The sequence below is a fragment of the Thermobia domestica genome, chromosome 16 (assembly GCF_964235325.1).
Source record: "Thermobia domestica chromosome 16, izTheDome1.hap1.1, whole genome shotgun sequence".
Classification (NCBI taxonomy): Eukaryota; Metazoa; Arthropoda; class Insecta; order Zygentoma; family Lepismatidae; genus Thermobia; species Thermobia domestica.
Window position 1 is genome coordinate 120,898,200 of NC_137469.1, and position 20,915 is coordinate 120,919,114.

The 20,915-nt window shown below is 34.6% G+C and overlaps 1 protein-coding gene across 1 annotated transcript in view; it reads left to right on the forward strand.

The window, feature by feature from the left end:
- Positions 1-20,915, forward strand: part of LOC145672601 (structural maintenance of chromosomes protein 6-like) — a 355,639-nt gene that overhangs the window by 145,331 nt on the left and 189,393 nt on the right. Inside the window, exons 10-12 of the mRNA XM_081741761.1 lie at positions 1,156-1,286; positions 9,038-9,238; positions 11,502-11,698. Coding sequence (XP_081597887.1) covers positions 1,156-1,286; positions 9,038-9,238; positions 11,502-11,698 — 529 coding nt within the window. The remainder of the gene's footprint in view (positions 1-1,155; positions 1,287-9,037; positions 9,239-11,501; positions 11,699-20,915) is intronic.

Genomic DNA, 20,915 nt, shown 5'->3' on the forward strand with positions numbered 1-20,915 from the left:
AAAAAAATGTATCTTAGGCTTTGCATATTTTACGTACCATTCATTAAGTGTGGGATAATATTGACGTTGGTGTAGCCAACATGTTCATTTATTGCGAAATAAGGATTTTGTTTCTGCATTATAAAATAATTGATTATTGATGTTTTAAGGAGTTCTATCAACTCTCAAGGAAACACATAGAGGATATTTTGTAAGTGCAGAGAACAGCTGCATGATCATTGAACGGTACAATCCGCTAATGAATATCAGTGACAGACGAAATTAAATCACTGGACATATATCTGCTGTTTAATTTGCTACACATATTACTAGTTTTAAAAGTAAACTAAAGTACCTGGCGATGGTGTAGCCAGCCGTCCTTTATTTTTAAGGACGATAGTAATTACTGGAGGGCAGGGAAGAGATTAGAAGTTAATGGTGTATTTGATGCACGACATACCACTTAAAATCACGATTTTTCATAACACATTTGAAGAAATTAATTAAAAGCATGTTTCTTTAAAAAACGAAATTGAAAAAATTTGAAAAGTAGAAAAATAAAATAAAATTATTTTTTCTTTAAAAGAATGTGATTTCTTTAATTTAACATACAAAATAAAATAAAACGCATTAAAATAAAGGGTAATATTTCTTTTTTAAGGAAAATTACTTGTATAAAAATTCTATTAATGCATACCTAAAAAGAGCACAAAGAGCTCTCCCTTATACTGTACATAGCTTAAACTGTACAACCAATTTATAATTTTCACGTAAATTAAGTGATAGTATATGAGAGCGTTCATTATGCTTTTCTTTTAAATTACTTCTTTAAATATGATTTTTAAAAGAAATAATTTTTTTGAAAACATTTTTTTACTTTTCAATATGATTTATTTTATTATGTCTATTATTTTTTTTCAAGGTAATGCATGTAATATTTTTTTTTTCGATTTGCTAAATTTTAATTCCAAATTTCTCTAGATCATGTGGATTTGCTTTAATCAACAAATACTGTGTATTCTACAATTTAAATATTGTACAACTCTCCTATTCACTCATCTGTTCTTTAATCAAACAAAATGTGGAAACTTTCCTGTCATTACCTAAATCAATTGTTGACAACTATTTCATCTGTTTCATTTACGAATTACTATATCTCTTTTATTGCCGTTTCAGGTGGCCGTTGAAGAAAATAAACTCGTTGCTTTGCAGAAAGCATACGAAGACTGCAGAAAGATTTTTGGTGACTTAAATAAGAAAATCGAAGATTTAAAATCAGAACATTGCAAAGCAGAACAGAAGCAGAGGTAATGTTAGAGAATGGTTTTACTTGACTAATGGCGTATATACGTAGGTTTCTTGAGACTAGAATTAACTTTAATTGAATAAATGTTAACGATAACGAAAAGGTATTTGAAGCAATTTTCCAATAAAATATGAAACAAAATGATTTGTTTTAAGTCAACATTTTTGGAAGCGAATTATAAATATTTTGACAGGGATTACCGCTAAACATTTGAAATGAGTCGACACATAAGATAGAACATGCTTTATGGAATTCGAGATGAGACTGTGCATATATATATATATATATATATATATATATATATATATATAGAGAGAGAGAGAGAGAGCTTGCACTGAATAACAAATGTAATATTTTAAGTTTTAATTTTACAAAGGCGTATCAAACTACATGGTTCACCCCATATATAATATACTACTAACATGTTTATTTTAGGATTTTAATATTTTAATACATTTTCCTTTTCTAAAGCGGTAGGTCTGAATGATTTTGATTTGTATTTTTAAGGACTGTTCATTTTAAAAGATTAGAAAATTAATTAATATAGGCTTTATAAATAAATAGAAAGGATCTTGCTTCAAATAGGTTTTAAATTAGAAACCATTGAAACTAACCTATTTTAAAAATATGTACGTAAACTATCAGTGCTGTCACCTTTGCAAGCTAAAAGGTACCACACTGAAATTCTGAGCAAAAATAATCAAGCTGATTGAAGAAAAAGAATTGCTAACTACAAACGCTTTTGAACTCAGATAAATAACGCAAATATGGATAAACTTACATAGGGTATTGCAAATAGAGAACTCAAGGATCATATAATTAATGAAACATATAAACACTAACTGAAATAAACGCAAGTACAAGCAAGACAATTTATATTTAGTAATTATGTTTCTTCCGCATTTTCCCCATAAATTATGGGAAATTTTCGAATGTGACATTTTTTTAATGCGGATCTAAATGCATTATGTATATAGCGTTAATTTTCGCGAACAAATTAATATTTCGTTAAATGCGAAAATTCCTTAAATATTGGAACGTGAAATCGAGGTTACACTGTGTATGTAGATAAAAACATGTACTGTTACAAGACTCTAATCCTGGATTACAGCACAGACATGACACATGCCAGGTACTAGACTCTTCAGTATTTTAAGTGATGAGGAATGGTAAATGCATATCGACAAAATCTTACGAAAAGAAGTAAACAGTTCTGTATGTTAGTTGACTTAGATTTTCCACCGGGTGAACTGGAAAATGTTTATGAGAATAGTAAGGAAAGTTGGGCTGAAAATCAATTAAACTAATATATTAATTGTATCAGAAACAACAAATATGAATTGTATGGAATGACTCTATCTTTATTCAATACACTGTATATTTACAATAAGTAAAAATATAAAGAGGGGTTTCTTCGAAGAAGATGACATTTCGCTACGAGATATAAGAGTTGTGTGTATTTGATTTGCAGATGCAATTGTTCTCATTGCGGAACCTAAATCAATAAAGAAAACTATGTTACAAAAATTGAGGAGAAGCCACGAAGAACTGGATTGATAATAAAGTAGCGAAAGCAATGGTAAACGGAACAAAATAAACTGTGACAAATGTAACAGTTGAAAGGTAAAAATAGAAAATGTAACTAATCCTCTGGTTATAGATACAATTATTAACAAAGATTTAAAATATAACCTGGAAGTTAAACCAAGATTAAGAATGGAGAAAGACGATTTAAGGAAAAGGGAAAAGGAAAGTATTTTGGCGGTCACTGAATAAGATGTTTGCAAAACGCTCATCTAACCTCGTGTCAAGTATCGAACTATGTGAAACAGAAACGTGAACATTACAGAAAAGCGAGAGAAACGTGGAGAGATTTTCGAGATGTGAATATGATGAAGAACGAAGAAAGTTAACAGGAATTGTGGGAAATCAATGGACTGTAGCGGGAGAAGAACAATATCGATACAATGAAACAGTAAAAAGTAATGATGTTAATACGTCTAAATTTTAACACAGGCCAGTTGTCCGATCATGACTACCTACCATTTTTGCACGCTATTTCGACAAGGGTCTGATTATGCGGTTAACACAGGCCCAGTGTTGAGCGGTGTGAAAATAGTACCACAGCGGTGTTAAAGAAGTAGGTGATTGAACGGGGGAACAATAAACTAGAAATTGGAACAACACCACGGTCTTCATTAAGGATGTTATTGTAACTCTTTACATGTTATTGTATTATTATTAAGACGCCAGCTCGCATGGTGAACGAAAACCATTAAAGTATTAATATTGATAACCGTACTATTCGTCAGAAATTAGCCAAACGTTTTATTTGCAAAGAACAATGACTGAACTAAGCTACCGCAGACACCTCAAAATCCTGTGTATCAGATACGATACAAATACATATACAAATATACTGTAATTTTTAGTGTTTACATTTGCTTGCATATATATCATAAATATATAAGCAACTGACTCTGAGAATTTGTATTAGTTCATTGTTTCAGCTATGAATGAAGCTTCATACTGTATATTTAACATTTCTATGAAATAACAAACAACGTATTGTATCTTCTGTAATTTTGATGGAGTATGAATTTTCTGACAATAAAAATTTACATTAGTAGAACTGCCGTCATTTGTTTTCGATGTTGTATGACTTGTTCTCTGTTTGCAGCTCGTAAAGAGCATGTCAGATAACTGACTCAACAACTGTCATTTTAACAATTTGCTCCAAACTTCAATAGTGTTGAAGTATTACCAGACATGTGTCAAAATTTAACACAAGTATTATAAAGCGAAGTATTTTAGCAAAATTTTTATGTACAAAGGGAAAAACAAACTGTTTCGATATTGTTTGAGAAGATATTGTGTTGTAACGCATGTGATAAAAAGTAAACACAGAAGGAAGAAAATACTAATTGGAGAGTATTAATATGGTTCACTTCTACGTCAAGGAGAAAAGTTAGCTGAGGACCTAGTAGATACGAGCTTCTGTTTACGGTAAGAGAATTATCGGAAATACAATATTCTTCTCATTATGAAAATGACAATAACAACCTAAAAATCAACACAGAAATAAATAACTATCATACGACTTCACAGGGCCCAGGTTCTATCTAAACTGGAAGATGCTGCTGTGTGTCCAATTTATGAGAAAACATGAGTATTGTTAAGTGCAAGATTTAACAAATATTAAGTCACGATCAACTGAGAAGTGATAAGTTCTATGGTGTCAATAATTTAAACTGCTGACTTGAATTTTTCCAAGTTAAGAATCACAATAAATAACATTATTTCTCATAAAGTGTCCTCTCGAGGTCATATAATTTGGTGTTCTCCTTTCCTTTTCGCTTATGTTGAAAGACATCAATACAATAACTATCCAAATTTCTCGAGAATCAAATCGTTCTGTCCTACTGTTCTTTACCAAGAATCTAAATGAGTATAATCTGAAGAAAAGATGACTGATTCAGAGACAGACAAAGAAGTGCAGAGAATAAACCGTCACCCCTTTAGACCTCATAGCGGTTTAACGACGCCAGTATTATGACCATACAAAACAATTTTATATTTGAAGAGTGTTTGATAAAGCGAAGTATCCAGTGATCTTCACTCCAGCATAGAAGTTTGAGACATCTCTTCCTCTCAGTACATAGAAGAGCGTCCGTTAGTTATGAATTTACAATCATGGTACCGACAGCACCTTAACGAGGATTAACCTGCAAGCACTGGTGTGCACAACAAAAAAACCTCACTGCAAACTACGTTGGCGCTGTCCACCAGAGACTGATTTATGTAGAAATATAATTTTCCACTGTCAGGGTAGTCATTGTAATATATACTATGGGCAGTGGTGACATTCAACGGTTTGCCCGAGCCGGTTGTTAAAAATTTTCAGGTTCCCGGAACCACTTGCCAAGAGTGTCTCTTCACCTCTAGATCCATAGCAGTACTTGCAAGAAAAAATTAGTTCTCTAGCACTAATTTGAAAATTAATATACAAAATATTAATATCCAGATGCTATATGACTCAATCCTGGTCACAATTATTAATAACATTGGAATAATTAATAATAATCATAATAAATATATTAATGCTAAGTCAACTTACTATACAGTATTAGTACTACCAGTATTATAGAACTGGTTATTAAATTATTTGAATGGCATCACTGAATATAAAAAGAGAGTTATTTTTGATATCGTTAAGCAGTTCTTAACGGCTATCAATTAAGAATTACATCTTAAAAATATTTAATCGATTGAATTAAGAGTTCATTGAATATATACTTAATTGTTAATTTTTAGTCGTTATTTTATAACTCTGGATACTGGTCTTAAGTTTAAAAACAGGCATTGGTTTTTGGAGATACATGCCAGAAGGATTTTGGGGTATGCGTCACGGGCTATGAAGAGGGTGGGCAGCAATTGTACTTATACTTTTATTTTCAAATCTATCGGCAATTATTGACTTGTTTCTTCGAGTCTTAATGGTAAAACAAACAGTAAAACTTCAGAAATAGATTTAAAATGAAACATAATTGGCCCTATACTCGAACAGTCCTAAAAGGATCCTTCTCACCAATGGGTTGTCTGTCATCTCTATTATTATTATTGTAAAGGATGCGGTGGCTTAGGCTTAGTGGTAGAGCGTTCACTTCTGGAGCGTAGGAGTCCCTGGTTCGATTGCAGCTTACGCCAAATGGGATTAGTGGTGGACAGTGACCGGCTTCTCTCGAGATTATCCCTGTTTCCTCCCACATTCTTCATTTCGACATTTTATTCATTTTTTATCATCACCGTCTTCGTTGGCCTACATTGTATAATTGGGGACGTAAAACTGAATGATTTCGTTTCATTTCTCATTCATAAGAGTTGTTAGATCTCAGTCAGCATAGTGCGTAGTCTCTCAGCTGCTGCTTTTGAGCGAAAATAGGAGTGAAATAAGTATTGGTGTTATAGATTCAAGATTTCAGCTGATTTACACATTTCATGGCCCATACATGCTGAATCTCTTTCGGTCTATTCATTGATCATCCTTTCGTTCATCAGTATGTGTTACTGCTGCTATCTTTCGGTGAGTCTAAGTGAAAATCCTCATTTTCTTATAACACAAATATTTACATGGAACAATTTAGTACGAATAATGGAAAGAGAAGCATATAGTCATGAATGAAAATTGCTATGAAAAACCAGAAACACACGAAACAGAAAAGTTGTAGCGTCAGATTGTTGACGTTGGTTGAACAGAAGTTATGAACCATTGATCCTGTCAAAGAATTACATCATTGGTGATGACTTCATTGCCGACAATATGAAAAAAATTTACCGATAGAACTATATTGATTTTTTGACAGTCATTAGTACACATCATGGGTCGAAATTACAAATGTCACTGAGAATATATTGTAAGTATATTGTATAATTTGGCATTCCGCTATATAATGCGTTCTTTTTAGGCGTAAATCGGGACGCTGAAAATGTTAAAATTCGGGATATCCCGCCGTGTTCTTAAAATTCGGAACAAGTGGTGACTCTAGTATGCATACATGTTCAGTGTATTAACGCCACGTTTTAAGGTATTTATGAGATTCTTAAAAGAGGTTTTAGGTCTTCTAGCCCTTCTCTCAAAAGTGAGGGTACTTTGAGTTGAGTTGAGTTGATTTTGAGTTTAACGTCCCGTTCAGCAGCGAGGCTATGAGACGGAACGTGGAATCCGAAACACATGAGATCGGGCCGGGAATCGAACCCGGGCCTCCCACGCCAAAGGCGCATACGCTAACCGCTACGCCACGGAGGAGCTCGTGTGAGAGGACTGTGCTGGAAGGTGATTTTTTTTTTTGGAAAATAGCGTTAACATTTTTATGTATAGTTTAGAATTAAAATATTTGTATTTATACAACGACTCGACATTAGTCATTGTAACAGACCGGGCACGAACCAACAATTTTTTTCTCGAAAACTCCTGAGGGAATAGTTATCTGGAAGTTGTATATTTGCCATAGAAGATTTTCAGTAAAACTGCTCAGATAATTCTGTTCATACTTAATAAACAATATTTCATTAATAACTTTATAATGTGGGATTTTTGTCACAAAACATCAGAAAGGATAGTTTACTGACATGAATGTGTTTTGTTTTACTATTTTGTAAAGTAAACTACTTGAATGGTTGTATCCATAATTAATAAATAAATTCTTGATTTGCAACTCTACAAATTAGCATAATTCGTTTCTGTGGAAGAATTTTAAAAAAAGTGTTGTTCTTTTCCGGCTGGAAACTAGTGACAATGATATTCATACTTGCCACAAATGTATATTATGCTCAAAATCTAATAATATAATTCGTTTCTGTAATAATAATTTTTTAAAAAAGAGAGAGAGTTTGGAAGTGGTATAGGTTACATTTAGACAATTTACTCGGCAACGGATCTTGCGATTTTAATTATATATCCCTATTCCAGTGACTCAATTACTAGATTTAACTACTTTTGAAGTTCATGATTAAGAAAATACTAATAATGTTTGCGCCTAATAATCTGGCGGGTTTTGAGAGTAAACTTAGTTTAAAAAAAACAAACAGTTTTCATGTTTATACAAATTTATTCTATTTGCGAAATGAATGATATGGAGTTTGACAACAGAGGAATAAAATATACGTATTGAATAAAAGAAAATTCCATTTAAACTATAGAAGAGGTATTAATTACTCTGCAGAAGTAATAGTGCAGGAAGTAAGTATCACAGCGCATGTCACCAAATACAGATAATAATTAGTTAAAGATAATTAAGGAGGTAAGTCGTGTCACTCGCAACGCGAAATATACTCAGAATTTTTGGTTGGTAAGTAGATTTCTTCATTGTGAAGTTGTGAAGTAGAATGTGTTGTGATTAGATAAAGATTGAATTTAGGAGGTATGTAATAGCTGCGCAAGATATTCTAATTCAATGATTTACTTACGGGTTTAATCGAGTTCAACTCGATATATATATATATATATATATATATATATATATATATATATATATATATATATATATATATATATATATATATATATATATATATATATATATATATATATATATGTATATATATATTCAGTGGTAAATTTCTGTATTTTAAACTCCTCACAAATTTTTGTATTTGCTTTATAGAGAAACATCGTGGCTTAGTGGACGATCGTTCATCTATGGCGAGAGGGGTCTTCTGTTCGTTCTCAGGCCATATGGGCTTGTTTTGGATAACATCGTATTTGTGGCTTTTTTCGAGGTTCTCCCGTTTTCAGTTCACCAATTATTTCATAATCATTTACAGCTATTAAACATCCTCCTCTAGCCTACAGGCCATAATCGTGGGACGCATAACGTAAACACTTCATTTCATACTTTCATGGCATTATAGAAATTAAAATTTAATTATATTCAGTATTATTGGTTCGTAAATTCTAGTAACAATGTTATTAATTTACAGTGCGAATACAGTAGTTTTATGAATTCATAATTCCATATAACTAGAATATGCCTGAATCTATAATAATGCGGTAAGTAGCATTGTTAGAACAAGTAAAATAAAAGTCAAAAGGACTAGCGGGTTGTACTAAAATAACAATGCCGTGTTTTCTATTAATACAAATTGCATTTTATTATCGAGCCTTTTAGCTCGAAATAGGAACTAGATTTAAAAAATGATTCGGTAATTCTTACATAATTAATATAGTTTATCCTTCGTCTGATGATTATATAGCCAGCTATCTGAAGAAATTTCAGTAAAGAAAACCGCAATGCAGGAAGATAAAAAGCGATTGGAAGAATTGAAAAGAATTCATAAGGAAAAGACAGAGGCGTACTCTCGAAGGCTTGAAGAGAAGAGAAATGCACAGACAGCAGTTAATAAAAGACAGAACGAAATTTCAAATCTTCAGACTGAGATAGAAAAAATTCGAAGGTAAGTTGATTTTTAATTTACGTGCCATACTAATATTGTTTACATTACTGTTGTATACAACACGTACAGTACATTAAGTTTATCTCACTAACAATATACTGTGATATAAGTTATTTTTCAGAGGAAAATGTACGAGAAGTGAGTTTTTTTTTTCGGATGATGTTCTCAAAAGTGACTCAGGTGATTTTGTTGATATTTTCATAAATAAAATTTCATTATTAATGTGACAATATGGCATAATTCATTTGTCCTAAAAGAAACCGCGAGAGATTCCCTTGGAAATGAATAGTTTCGAATAATTTTCTCAAATATGACTCAGGCGATTTAGTTCATATTTCATGAACACCCCTGGTGTTCCAGTGACATCCATGTAGATGCCATATAATAATGCGTTGCAAAATACCAGTGACATCCATGTAAATGCCATATAAGAATGCGTTGCAAAATACCAGTGATATCCATGTAGATGCCATATAATAATGCGTTGCCAAATACCAGTGACATCCGTGTAGATGCCATATAATAATGCGTTGCAAAATACCAGTGACATTCATGTAGATGCCATATAATAATGCGTTGCAAAATACCAGTGACATCCATGTAAATGCCATATAATAATGCGTTGCAAAATATCAGTGACATCCATGTAGATGCCATATAATAATGCGTTGCAAAATACCAGTGGCATCCATGTAGATGCCATATAATAATGCGTTGCAAAATACCAGTGACATCCATGTAAATGCCATATAAGAATGCGTTGCAAAATACCAGTGACATCCATGTAGATGTCATATTATAATGCGTTGCAAAATACCAGTGAAATCCATGTAGATGCCATATAATAATGCGTTGCAAAATACCAGTAACAACCAAGTAGATGCCATATAATAATGCGTTGCAAAATACCAGTGACCTTCATGTAAATGCCATATAATAATGCGTTGCAAAATACCAGTGATATCCATGTAGATGCTATATAATAATGCGTTGCAAAATACCAGTGACATCCATGTAAATGTCATATAATAATGCGTTGCAAAATACCAGTGATATCCATGTAGATGCTATATAATAATGCGTTGCAAAATACCAGTGACATCCATGTAAATGTCATATAATAATGCGTTGCAAAATACCAGTGGCATCCATGTAGATGCCATATAATAATGCGTTGCAAAATACCAGTGACATCCATGGGGGGAGCCATGAAAATGTATTCTTTATTAAGAATCGTATTAATCCTGGAGATGATGACATTTTTTAGTGGATGCAAGACACGAGTTATTCAGCTGTACTGTTTCTTCTTAGGTGACATCACCTTACTGACAGAAAAGAAAAAAGAAATTTCTATCGTACTTCGAGATCGAAAAAAGAAATAAATAAAAGACTTTGTCTTTGATGTTCGGTTAGTGCTGCCAACCTGAAGCAGCATAAAATCCCTTCGAAATATCAAAATTTCCATTTTTCAGACCAAATATTCAACAATGCAAATACTTTTTTTTTTAAATTAATAATGTGAGTGCTATCCTCGCGCTTGCACAATAGCTATGCCCTATATAAAGGTCTAGACAGTCTTGTAACAGTAAATGAAAACCTGGTATTACAGCATGCACATAGGAAAATGACACCTGGAACGCAAGGGGGTTAATAACTACAATACAGGTTAAGGTATTTCTTATGTAAAACCCGGAAGAATTAGTTTATTCTTGCAGGTATTTTTTTCGGACGATTTTCATAAAATATTTTATGAATAATCCTGTAATGATTCGTAAATCACTTCTATGAAAATATCTACAATAGGTACTCTTGGACGAGTTTTTTTTTTTTGTTTTGCGTGTGTATGTGTGTGTGTGTGTGTAACACTTATCTAAAAAAAAGACTGATGCGGCTTTATTCATGATTTATAAACAAATATTTTCTTAATAACCCTAATATATGGTATAAGTCATTTCTTATAAAAATCATAAAAAGACTAGTTTATTTTTCTTCGTATTTCACAAGAAAATGTTCCATTAATAACTGCATCATAACACAATTTAGTTTAAGGGATTGGAGCGATAAAGTTTAGTGCGGCGGCCCGTACCATTTATTTTTAGTGTTATTAAGAGTCACAGTATTTACTATTTTCATGGTTGGAGCAGTTTCTTTCAATACACGCAAAAAAAAAAAAAAAACCTATAACCTAAATTTTTTCATTGCCATTTTTTTTCTACAGAAAGTCGGTTTATACAGATTTCATAACACTATGAATCTCTCCTAGCTCTGTTGTTGACTATGAAGCTACAAAATCGGAAATAGAAAAGAAGAAAAAGTTATTAAATGAGCAACATGAGTCTATTACTATGAAAATAGAAACTCAGAGGGAATGTCTAGAGCAGATGAAGGAAGAAGAATTAGAACGCCTGGATAAAAAAGTTTCCTTAGAGACAGAAATAACCGAATCAAAGAGTCAAATTGGTAAGTATAAAATATTACAATTGGTAATCAATAATCAGTTTTATTTTGGGCTGGATTTAGAAACATCAACAAAGTGACTTAAGTATTCTTGTGTATAAAACTAATACGAGGGAGGACCAGAAACTGTTACAAGGCCGATATTTCTGAAGTTTCGTCTATTATAGAGGAATAAGAAGTGTGCGATAATTTTAATAAATGGAGTTGGCAACTGTGCGTAGTTTCAGCCACTCACCACCTAGGGCATTAGTTCTGGGCAAACACAAATGGCGACTGGTTTGCTAAACTGGTCTCGCGAAAAAGTCCGATGAGTTATTTGATTTCTGTGGGCGGCTGAAATTCATTGGCAGTTGGTAGAGGTTTACGGAGAGACTGTAATGTGTACTAGCAATGGAGCTGCTACAGAATTTCCTTGAAATTATGCAGTCAGGTGCTAAAAGAAGAAAAAAAATATGAAAAGATTAAAAATAAAACGAAAAGAATGATTATGTAATAAAAAGAACAAAAATTATTAAAGTAATATATTTTATTATGTATTAAATTTGGTGAATTGCTATTTGTAATCAGTAAGTTCGATTGAGAAAACTAAGTGTGACATATCGTTGCAGAATTTTTTTTTTAAAATATAGATATGTCTGGGTGTGGTAACCTGTGAAAATGAGCCAGATGTTAGTTAGCAACACTGCTTGTTCCTGGTGGCATGTGGCTCTTTGGTTGAACATTTAGTTCGACTGACATAATAATAAGATAATAACATAAGATAGTGCTGTCTGAGACTAACTGGAAGTGTTCGGTTTGCTGTGTCTGTGTTCACATCTTACGTCTTTACTGATAGCGATACGGTGAATGCCAAACTTTTGACTTTGTATAAGATTTTTATGTAGTGTTCCTATCTTTTCTCTATACTATTGTTTTCCGCCTTTATGGCGGTGACTTCTGATGGCTCTGCGCCTATCCAGGCCCCTTTGACCACGCCTAAGTCTACTTCTTCTACAGCAATGGTGATTGATTCTGCTGAAAATCTTTCAACTACTGAACCTACTGTTACTACAAATGTCTATGCAGATCATCCTTCAGGAACTTACATTGTTCATATCACGGATTCTGGTAATATCGGTCGACAACATCCTATGAAATTGGGTCGTTTACTACATGCACATGGTGTTGCAGACGTACTGGATTTAAAACAAGTTGGTCGAGGTTTACTTAAAGTTTATTTTCGTACCGGTTCCGCTGTGGACCAATTCTTTGCAAATCCGTTACTACCACGCCGTACAGTGATCGTGAGACAGTGTCAGTTACGTGGCCCTTACACTTTAAAAACAAAGCCCAAGTCCTGGCAGCACCATCTTGCCAGGACTTTGAATTACGTGACTCTCACACACACATAGCCGAAAAAAATAAAACCAAGCTCTGACAAACATCCAGCCGTAGCCTTCTTCTCTCTGATTACCCGGAGCTTGTCATGGCTAGAGGGCTTGAACCCTGAAGGGTGACTAATCGGTTTTATATAGCTACAAAGAAAGAGCTACTCGGAGTGAGTAAATGAGCTCAAATTACCACCACGACTAGTTTTCCCTAATTAGTAACTCAAAATCTGTTGAACTTTTTTTTTTTTTTTTTTTTACCGTGTGACCTATCAAACAACTCGTTGAGATGAACGGTTGACGAATATATATAATGAATGTACTGATCAGAGAACGTATATAGAGGAAATCGTGGAAAATATAGAAATTGAAATGCCACAGAAATTCTTGATGTACAAAGTCCGCGAGATAGGCAACCCAACTAACGCGTGCTCCAAGATTAATTACGCATGGTAGAGTAGCTAGAACAGCAGCATGAAGTTGCCCTCAACTGTTAAAAGAACAAATCACAAAGTGTGTTTTTGTACAGGAGTGAGGACAAACGCTGGCTGACGAAATGACAAAAGGGAGTCTTTGGACACTTGTACTCACAGTAAACAGCACAATACCAGAAAAAATATACCGGCAGAGGCACCGATCAGTAGATAACTGTCAGGGGAGTTAAATAATCTTATAATTAACACAAATGAGGGATTATAAACAAGTTAACTTACTTCCCATGGCTATACATATAGGCGTATCAAATAATATAGGATAGATTATGCGGTATATGTAGTAGGTCATTTTTTAAGTAAACACAAAGCCTTGGGCTGAGTTTTGAAACTATTAACAGTAGTCCTATCTGAAAATCAATTAAAATATGGAACGATCATTCGGGGAAGAGCCCAGCCTCCAATGAAAATTTTGGGGGTCTAACAGGGCCTGAGCTCCTTGGTTCCGGCGCCACTGATTGATACGTAATACTACTTTGAAAGAAGAACTTGTCCGATTTCATTATTCATTAAATGACTTTTGAGAGTGCTAAATATTAGTATGCAGTAACTTATTTGTAAATGTGAAAAATGCGAAATTCGATAACATTCAAACGAGTTGGAGAACTTATCCGTAGTAAGCGTATTTCCCCTTAGGTTGCAAATATAACTGAAGGGTCCTGATTTGTATAGTATTTGTGAAAATTTACACATTGAGACACAAGGAGAAAAGGGGAGAATATAGTGTCAATTAACAACAATTTTAAAATGCACGAAATTAACGGATAATATCAAATATAGAACCATTAACAGAATTAACATTGTTACTCGTTTTCTCCATTCAGTTTCTTCTCTTGTTTTCTGGATTGCATCTTCACTGAATTTCTCCACTGGAGATTATCTTCGTTTAGCAGCATCCAACTGTAGCTCAGCCTTGTAAATGAAGCATAGGAAAAAAGTAAAGGGACAGGACGCGAATCGAACCCCGAGTGGAAAATGAGGAAATCTTCCCGCCAACCATTCAACTAAAGACTACTGACTCTTACTCACCTAAATAAAGAGCGCTTTCTTGTCGCTCAAAACAGTAGCTTGTTTATAGTCAAATAGATTGGCGAAACACAGGAATATGTAATTGAGGACTCGCAGGGCATTATATCATTGTATTCACTAAATTATCAACATTGCAGATTAAAAAAAAATACAAAACTCCTTTATTTTGAATTAAATACGGCGCGTATATTATACACGTAAACAGACTAAAAACCAATCCATTAACGTGTAGTAATCGTGGTTCAGTGGTCAAGACGCTCGACCACTGCGGTGTGGGCAGGTTTTTTTTTCAATATATGGAAACATTTCCTTAAATATAAAGTTCTGTTTTGAAGTGCTCGAAAAAATAAAATCAACTAGTTTCGTCACATTTCAAACCTCAGTCACATTTATTCACAATGTTCATCATTTATATATGAAGACGTGAAAATAAGGAAAGTTATCATTGTTTTAATTGTAGCAGATTTCTGATTTGAATACCAACCTTAAACCACACGTTCAAAATGAAAATTATTTGTTCCTGATACCTACTGCAATATACAAGTGTATATGTAGAGAAACAGAGATAATGTGTGGGAGAAAGAGGGGGGAAAGAGTGAGAGAGAGAGAGAGAATATGTGACAGAGATAAAAACAACATATACTTGTGTTTTTACTTACAATGTAAAAAGTTTTTGTAATTCAGAATCTGGATTTTTATAAAGTGATTTGAAAGCTTGAAGCGATTTAATGTTCATAAAGCTTCTTTTTCTTAAAGCTTTTATAATTAATGTCGCAAATAGTCCGATGTTTGTAATATGTGCCAAAGAAATAAATGCATGGTTTTAGCAGGATAGTATCATATACACCTTGCTTCTATTGATGGTATAAAACTAACGTTGAGTTGATGTTGAGTTTAACGTTCCTTTCAGCAGCGAGGCTATATGACACGTTTACCTACTGATTAGCGTGCGATCCGAACCACATGAGCTCACACCGGAATTGAACTAGTTCTCTTAAGTCAAAGTTGCGTACGCTAACCGCTTAACCACGAAGGAACTCGGTATAAAAATAGAATACCACATATTAATCCATATTACTTCACCGACAGATTTCTGTTTTATGATCAGTTAAAATAGTATTTCTGGACATCGTAGCGAAAAATGTATTTCTTATGTCATGCGCTATACGAAACATACAAAGAATAAACACAAAAACGAAACAAGGACAAGGATTCAATGTAAAATGCTTTGCCTCTCTCGAATAAATTACTCTGTGTATTATAAGTGCATATCTAGAGCATTTCCAGTAGAACTACTAAAACGCGGTGGCTTATAACTTCCCTGTGTGGTTTAGTGGCTAGCCAGTGCCAATAGCCGAGTGGTCTCGCGCGTTCGGCTTCGGATGATGAGGCGCAATCCACTGGGGACTCGAATCCCCCTGAAGAGCAAGGTCGGAATTTTAACTGTCCTGGATCTTTCTGTGTTTGTGTCCCTGTCGTGTATGGATTACGCAGAGTTGCGCGAATTGCCAATGGCGAACAGTATAACGGTTGGGACGAGCTTTAAAAAAGTGATTAGGACGTACCTCTGTGGTTGGGGGGACCCCGGGTTCGATTCCCGGTGGGAGAACTTTTGGAATTTTAAATATTCTCGATGTGTCTTTTTTCGTGTCCCTGTCGTTCAGGGTTAGTGGCAATAATTGTACAACGGGTATAACAGAGTAGGAACACAAGTCATTGACAAGGAGTAAGCAGACTTTGCTAAATGAACTTCGAGGGTAGTTTTCGCGAGGTAGGAGTGCACATTTAAAGTGTCAATATTACAATCTGCAATAACCAGAAAACCCGTCTTCATGTTTCTGACTTAACGCTGATAGAACGCGTTAAGTTACCAAGAGGCAGAGTGAGGAATATCTATACCGTACGCGCAAAGGGTCCAGCTCGAGTCATTTTTCTTGTTGTAACTAAGAAAGTAGCCTTTTGTAACTGCAAATAAAATATTTAATCACCATATGTTTATAATGCATACAACAATAAAAATATTCAAATCAGTTGTATCCATATATATATATTTACAGTGGCGAATTGGAGGGTAGCTATTGGGCTCAAGCCCCTCGAAATAAATTTCGTATATGTCGGCACCCAAACGGAAAAACGTAAGTGCTAATTCACGTGTTGTGCATGGTCCCTCCCCGAAACAAAATCCTTAATACGCCACTGTTTATTGATGTCACTAGATATATTATGGTTAAAACAGTCGTTGTGCAAAAAATGGTCTTGACGTTTCGGATCCATATCTGTGGACAGTGGAAATTACAAGGAATATGAGGGGGAAATCCGTTTTTGTAATACTAGATATAAGCTACAACCAGAGGCATAATTTAAGATTTTGCTTGAGGGGAGCAAGAGCACCACCGACATAAGATTTTCATGTTTTGTAGTGGTATATTAATGGACAATTGATTAAAGTATAAGTATTCCTCAAACTCTTATGGGGAGGAGGTAATTATCCTCTCTTGCTCCCCTAAGTGACGCTCTTGGCTACAACTGTTAAAGTTTCCCATGCAACTGTCGTTTGATATGACGCTCCTGGTTATAGCATACATCCAGCATTACCAAAGGGAAATTCCCCTGATCCCCCTTGTACTTCGGACACTGTCCACTGATAAAGACACGAAGCGCCAAGAACATTTTTTACATAACGACTGTGGTAACCATAATATATCTAGTGATATCAATATACAGTGGTGTATTTGGGATTTTGTTTCGGGAGGGGCTATGCACAACACGTAAATAAGCACTCACATAAGCAAAGGAGGGGAACCAAAACGTTATGAAAATATGGGTTGGCAGGTCCGTGCTGTGTGGTGATACGGTTAGCGTATTGGCCTGCGGAATCAGAGGTCCTAATTTCAATTCGCGCGCAAAGTAACAATTTTGTGTGCTTTTTTTTACTCAAATAATAAGTTCATATATTTTAACTTCGATAAAAATCATGTATTTATCCGTAATTTATTAGTTTGCAAGAAATACAAATTGCAACAAAGATGGTTCGGTTTTGTTGTAAATAACCCTATGACCTCTAATCATAATAACCCTATTAGTAAGTACCACTTCATATAGCTAGTTTGCAAAACAATTATCGAAATTTGCATTGTGTGTAACTTGAATAAAGTATTAATTGAAGCTAAAATGTATAAAACTATTATTTGGCAAAACAAATAAAGAGATTGCCTACCACGGGAATAGAACTCAAGACCCCTGTAGCAGGACTCGAGTACGCTAACCATCTGACCACATACTACGGGACTGATACTGGATATTTTCATTACGTTTTCTTGCTTGCTTTGTTTGTGTGTCAATTCAAGAGAGGAAGATATTTTACTGGGAATTTTCTAGAGGAGGAAGACCAATTGACTTACGTGTTACGCTTCCCAAGTGTAACACTCCGATTTTTCATAAAATTAGCAGGTAGATACTACACATAAACAAATACATATTTTTATTACTTTCTGTGGAGCGATGGTTTTAGGGGACAAAAGCCCCTACCCACAATTTTGCAAGTTGACGTTCAAAAGGCAAGAAGAAGTGGGCCAAATTGAATGAAATTGTGCACAGATATTGCGGACTTAAAATGAGGGAATACGTATTTCGTATTTTCCTGGAAAAAACGGTTGGGTGGAGCATGAACCCCTGCAAATTATTGATCACGAAATATCAAAAGTGCTAATGACAGTATGTCAGAAGTGTCAAAAGGACATGAAGAATTGCAACGGAATTTTGTGTAGTGACAATACGCAAAAAATAAATATGTGTTTTTTTATTTTATGCCAAAAAACGGTTTTAGGGAGCAAAAGCCCCCAACCAAAATTTTGAAAGTTGACGGCTGAAAGGCAAGAAGAAGTGGACCGAAGTCAATGGGTAGACGTAAAATATGGGAATACTGTTTCGTATTTTCTTTTTAAAAAAGTTAATCGTGGCACAGACCTTCTAAACCGTTGATTACGAAATATCTAAAGTATATTTCTGAGAGGCCTTGGCCCCAATACTGTTTTGGGGGCCAAGATTCCTCTGACAAAAATTAATTTTACAGTGGTAGCGCAGCAAGAAGTGGACCGAACCAAATGAAATTGTCTGTAGGTATTGTATGTGTTAAATAAGGCCTGTCGTGTTTCTCAAGTGTCCGCATCCGATCAACAACAGTAAATAGAAAATAAATCGATAGGTCTGTCTGTTTATGCGGAAAAATATTGTAAGGTTAAAGACGTCTTCCGAAATACTATAAAATACGCTATACTGTTTGTGCTTACTGTTGATGTGCCAAATTTGAAGAAATCGCATGGAAACACTTCTTGAACACGAAAGACCTTATTTTACATACATAATATCTACACACAATTTCATTCGCTTCGGTCCACTCTTTCCGCCACCTAACCCTTCGGTCCACCCAACAATTTTATTATTATTATTATTATTATTATTATTATTATTATTATTATTATTATTATTATTATTATTATTATTATTATTATTATTATTATTGTTTTCAGCAAAATTCGAATCATGTATTCCCTCACCTTATGTCTACAACATCTGTGCACAATTTCATTCACCCCGGTCCACTTCTTCTTACCTTTGGGACGTCAAATTTCAAAATTTTGGGTGGGGGCTTTTTCCCCTAGAACCGTTGTTCTTCAGAAAGTAAAAAAAAAAAAACACGTATTCGTTTATGTGTAGTACCTACCTGCTAAATTTTATCAAAATCGGAGTGTTACACTTGGGAAGTGTTACAGGTAAGTCAATTGGCCTTCTTTTTCTAGAAAATTCCCAGTAAAATATATAATAAACCATGTGCGCTTTCACATTCAGAAACCGGATTTACTTTCAGATTCAAACTCAGCTGTGTGACGGTAATTATTTCACCTTGTAGAGGTGGATCGTTTAACAGTATACGTGGTGTGTGAGGATTAGTAATCGTACACAACACAAACTTAGTAAACGAGGCCTGGTAGCGATAACGCGCATATAAGCGTAATTATGCACACAGATTATAAGTGCTAATAAAAGAACATAGGATATACACTGGAACGTATTTAAATATATTTAGACTATGCAATATAACATAAGAATAATTAGAGTACAGGATGACTTGTATCTTGGCCTATGACAATGGAACCTTTCGCCAATCACACATACTGTAAGCCATCCGCTTGTACTATTGCAATTCCAAGTAATATATAAGATCACTTGTATAATATAAACTGTTAGGCACAATATATTCACATTTGCGTCTTGGATTATCGCTTATTACACCCAATGATAGCAGATAAATAGAGCGCTACACTGAGAACCAACTCACGGCACCATATGTTTTCGTGAATACATCAAGAATTAAAACTGCTAATGTATAGCAATATGGTAAAAATATATATGTTAATAACCTTCGTCACTAAAAGAATACTATATCACGCTTGTATAAGCACTGGCTAAGACGGATTGGTAGAGATAACCAATTATTTCATCTTCGCACATAAAGTTTCTGCAAGCAGCACGTTTGTTTCTCTTTCCACCATACACAGACTATTCACTGTTTACAGTGTTGCTAACTCGGAGATCTCTTTGCGGGATGAGAAGTGGGACCAAGGTTGGTCACAATATGGCTTCCCAGCGTGGGCGAGCTTAATTAGGTCAGTCCTACTGAGCACTAAGCTCCAGAACCCATGATGGTATCACCTGTATGTTGATGTTTGTGTGAGCTAGTTCCCCAGGTTAGCAACGCTACTAATCAGTCGATCGGTTTTCATCTGTCGTGTCTAAGTTACTTCTCGAATTCTTGTTTAGGATCTCTATCCACTGTTGCTCAGTTTTAGGTGTAGGATTCCATTTCCTACAATTGTCGACGGATTGGGGTCGAAGATTTTTTCCTGTCAACGGATCCTTCAAGATCAACACTTTGTCGTCGATCACCTTCTCGCACCAGAAGGGACCTTGGTATACTTGGAAGAACTTGCTTATTTTTCTTTGTGCGAAATTGCTGAGATAATGAGTTCGTAAGAACACCCAATCTCGTGCCTTGATCTCCTTTCGGGAGGCTTGTCTCTCGTTATGGGCTTCATTTCTTCTTTGTCGTTTGGTTAACTTATTCGTATAGGCTTGGAGTAGTCGTCTGTCCCATTCCGCTTTTATGTCTTCCGGATCGAGATTTGTCTGGGTTAGTCCTAAATACCTTTGCACATAGTAGTGTAGAGAATAATTCAACATTAATCCAGCTGGTGTCACTGCTAAGGAGCTGGAAACCGAATTGTTCAGGAGGATGATACATTCTTGCAAATGCGAATACCACTTCTCATGGTT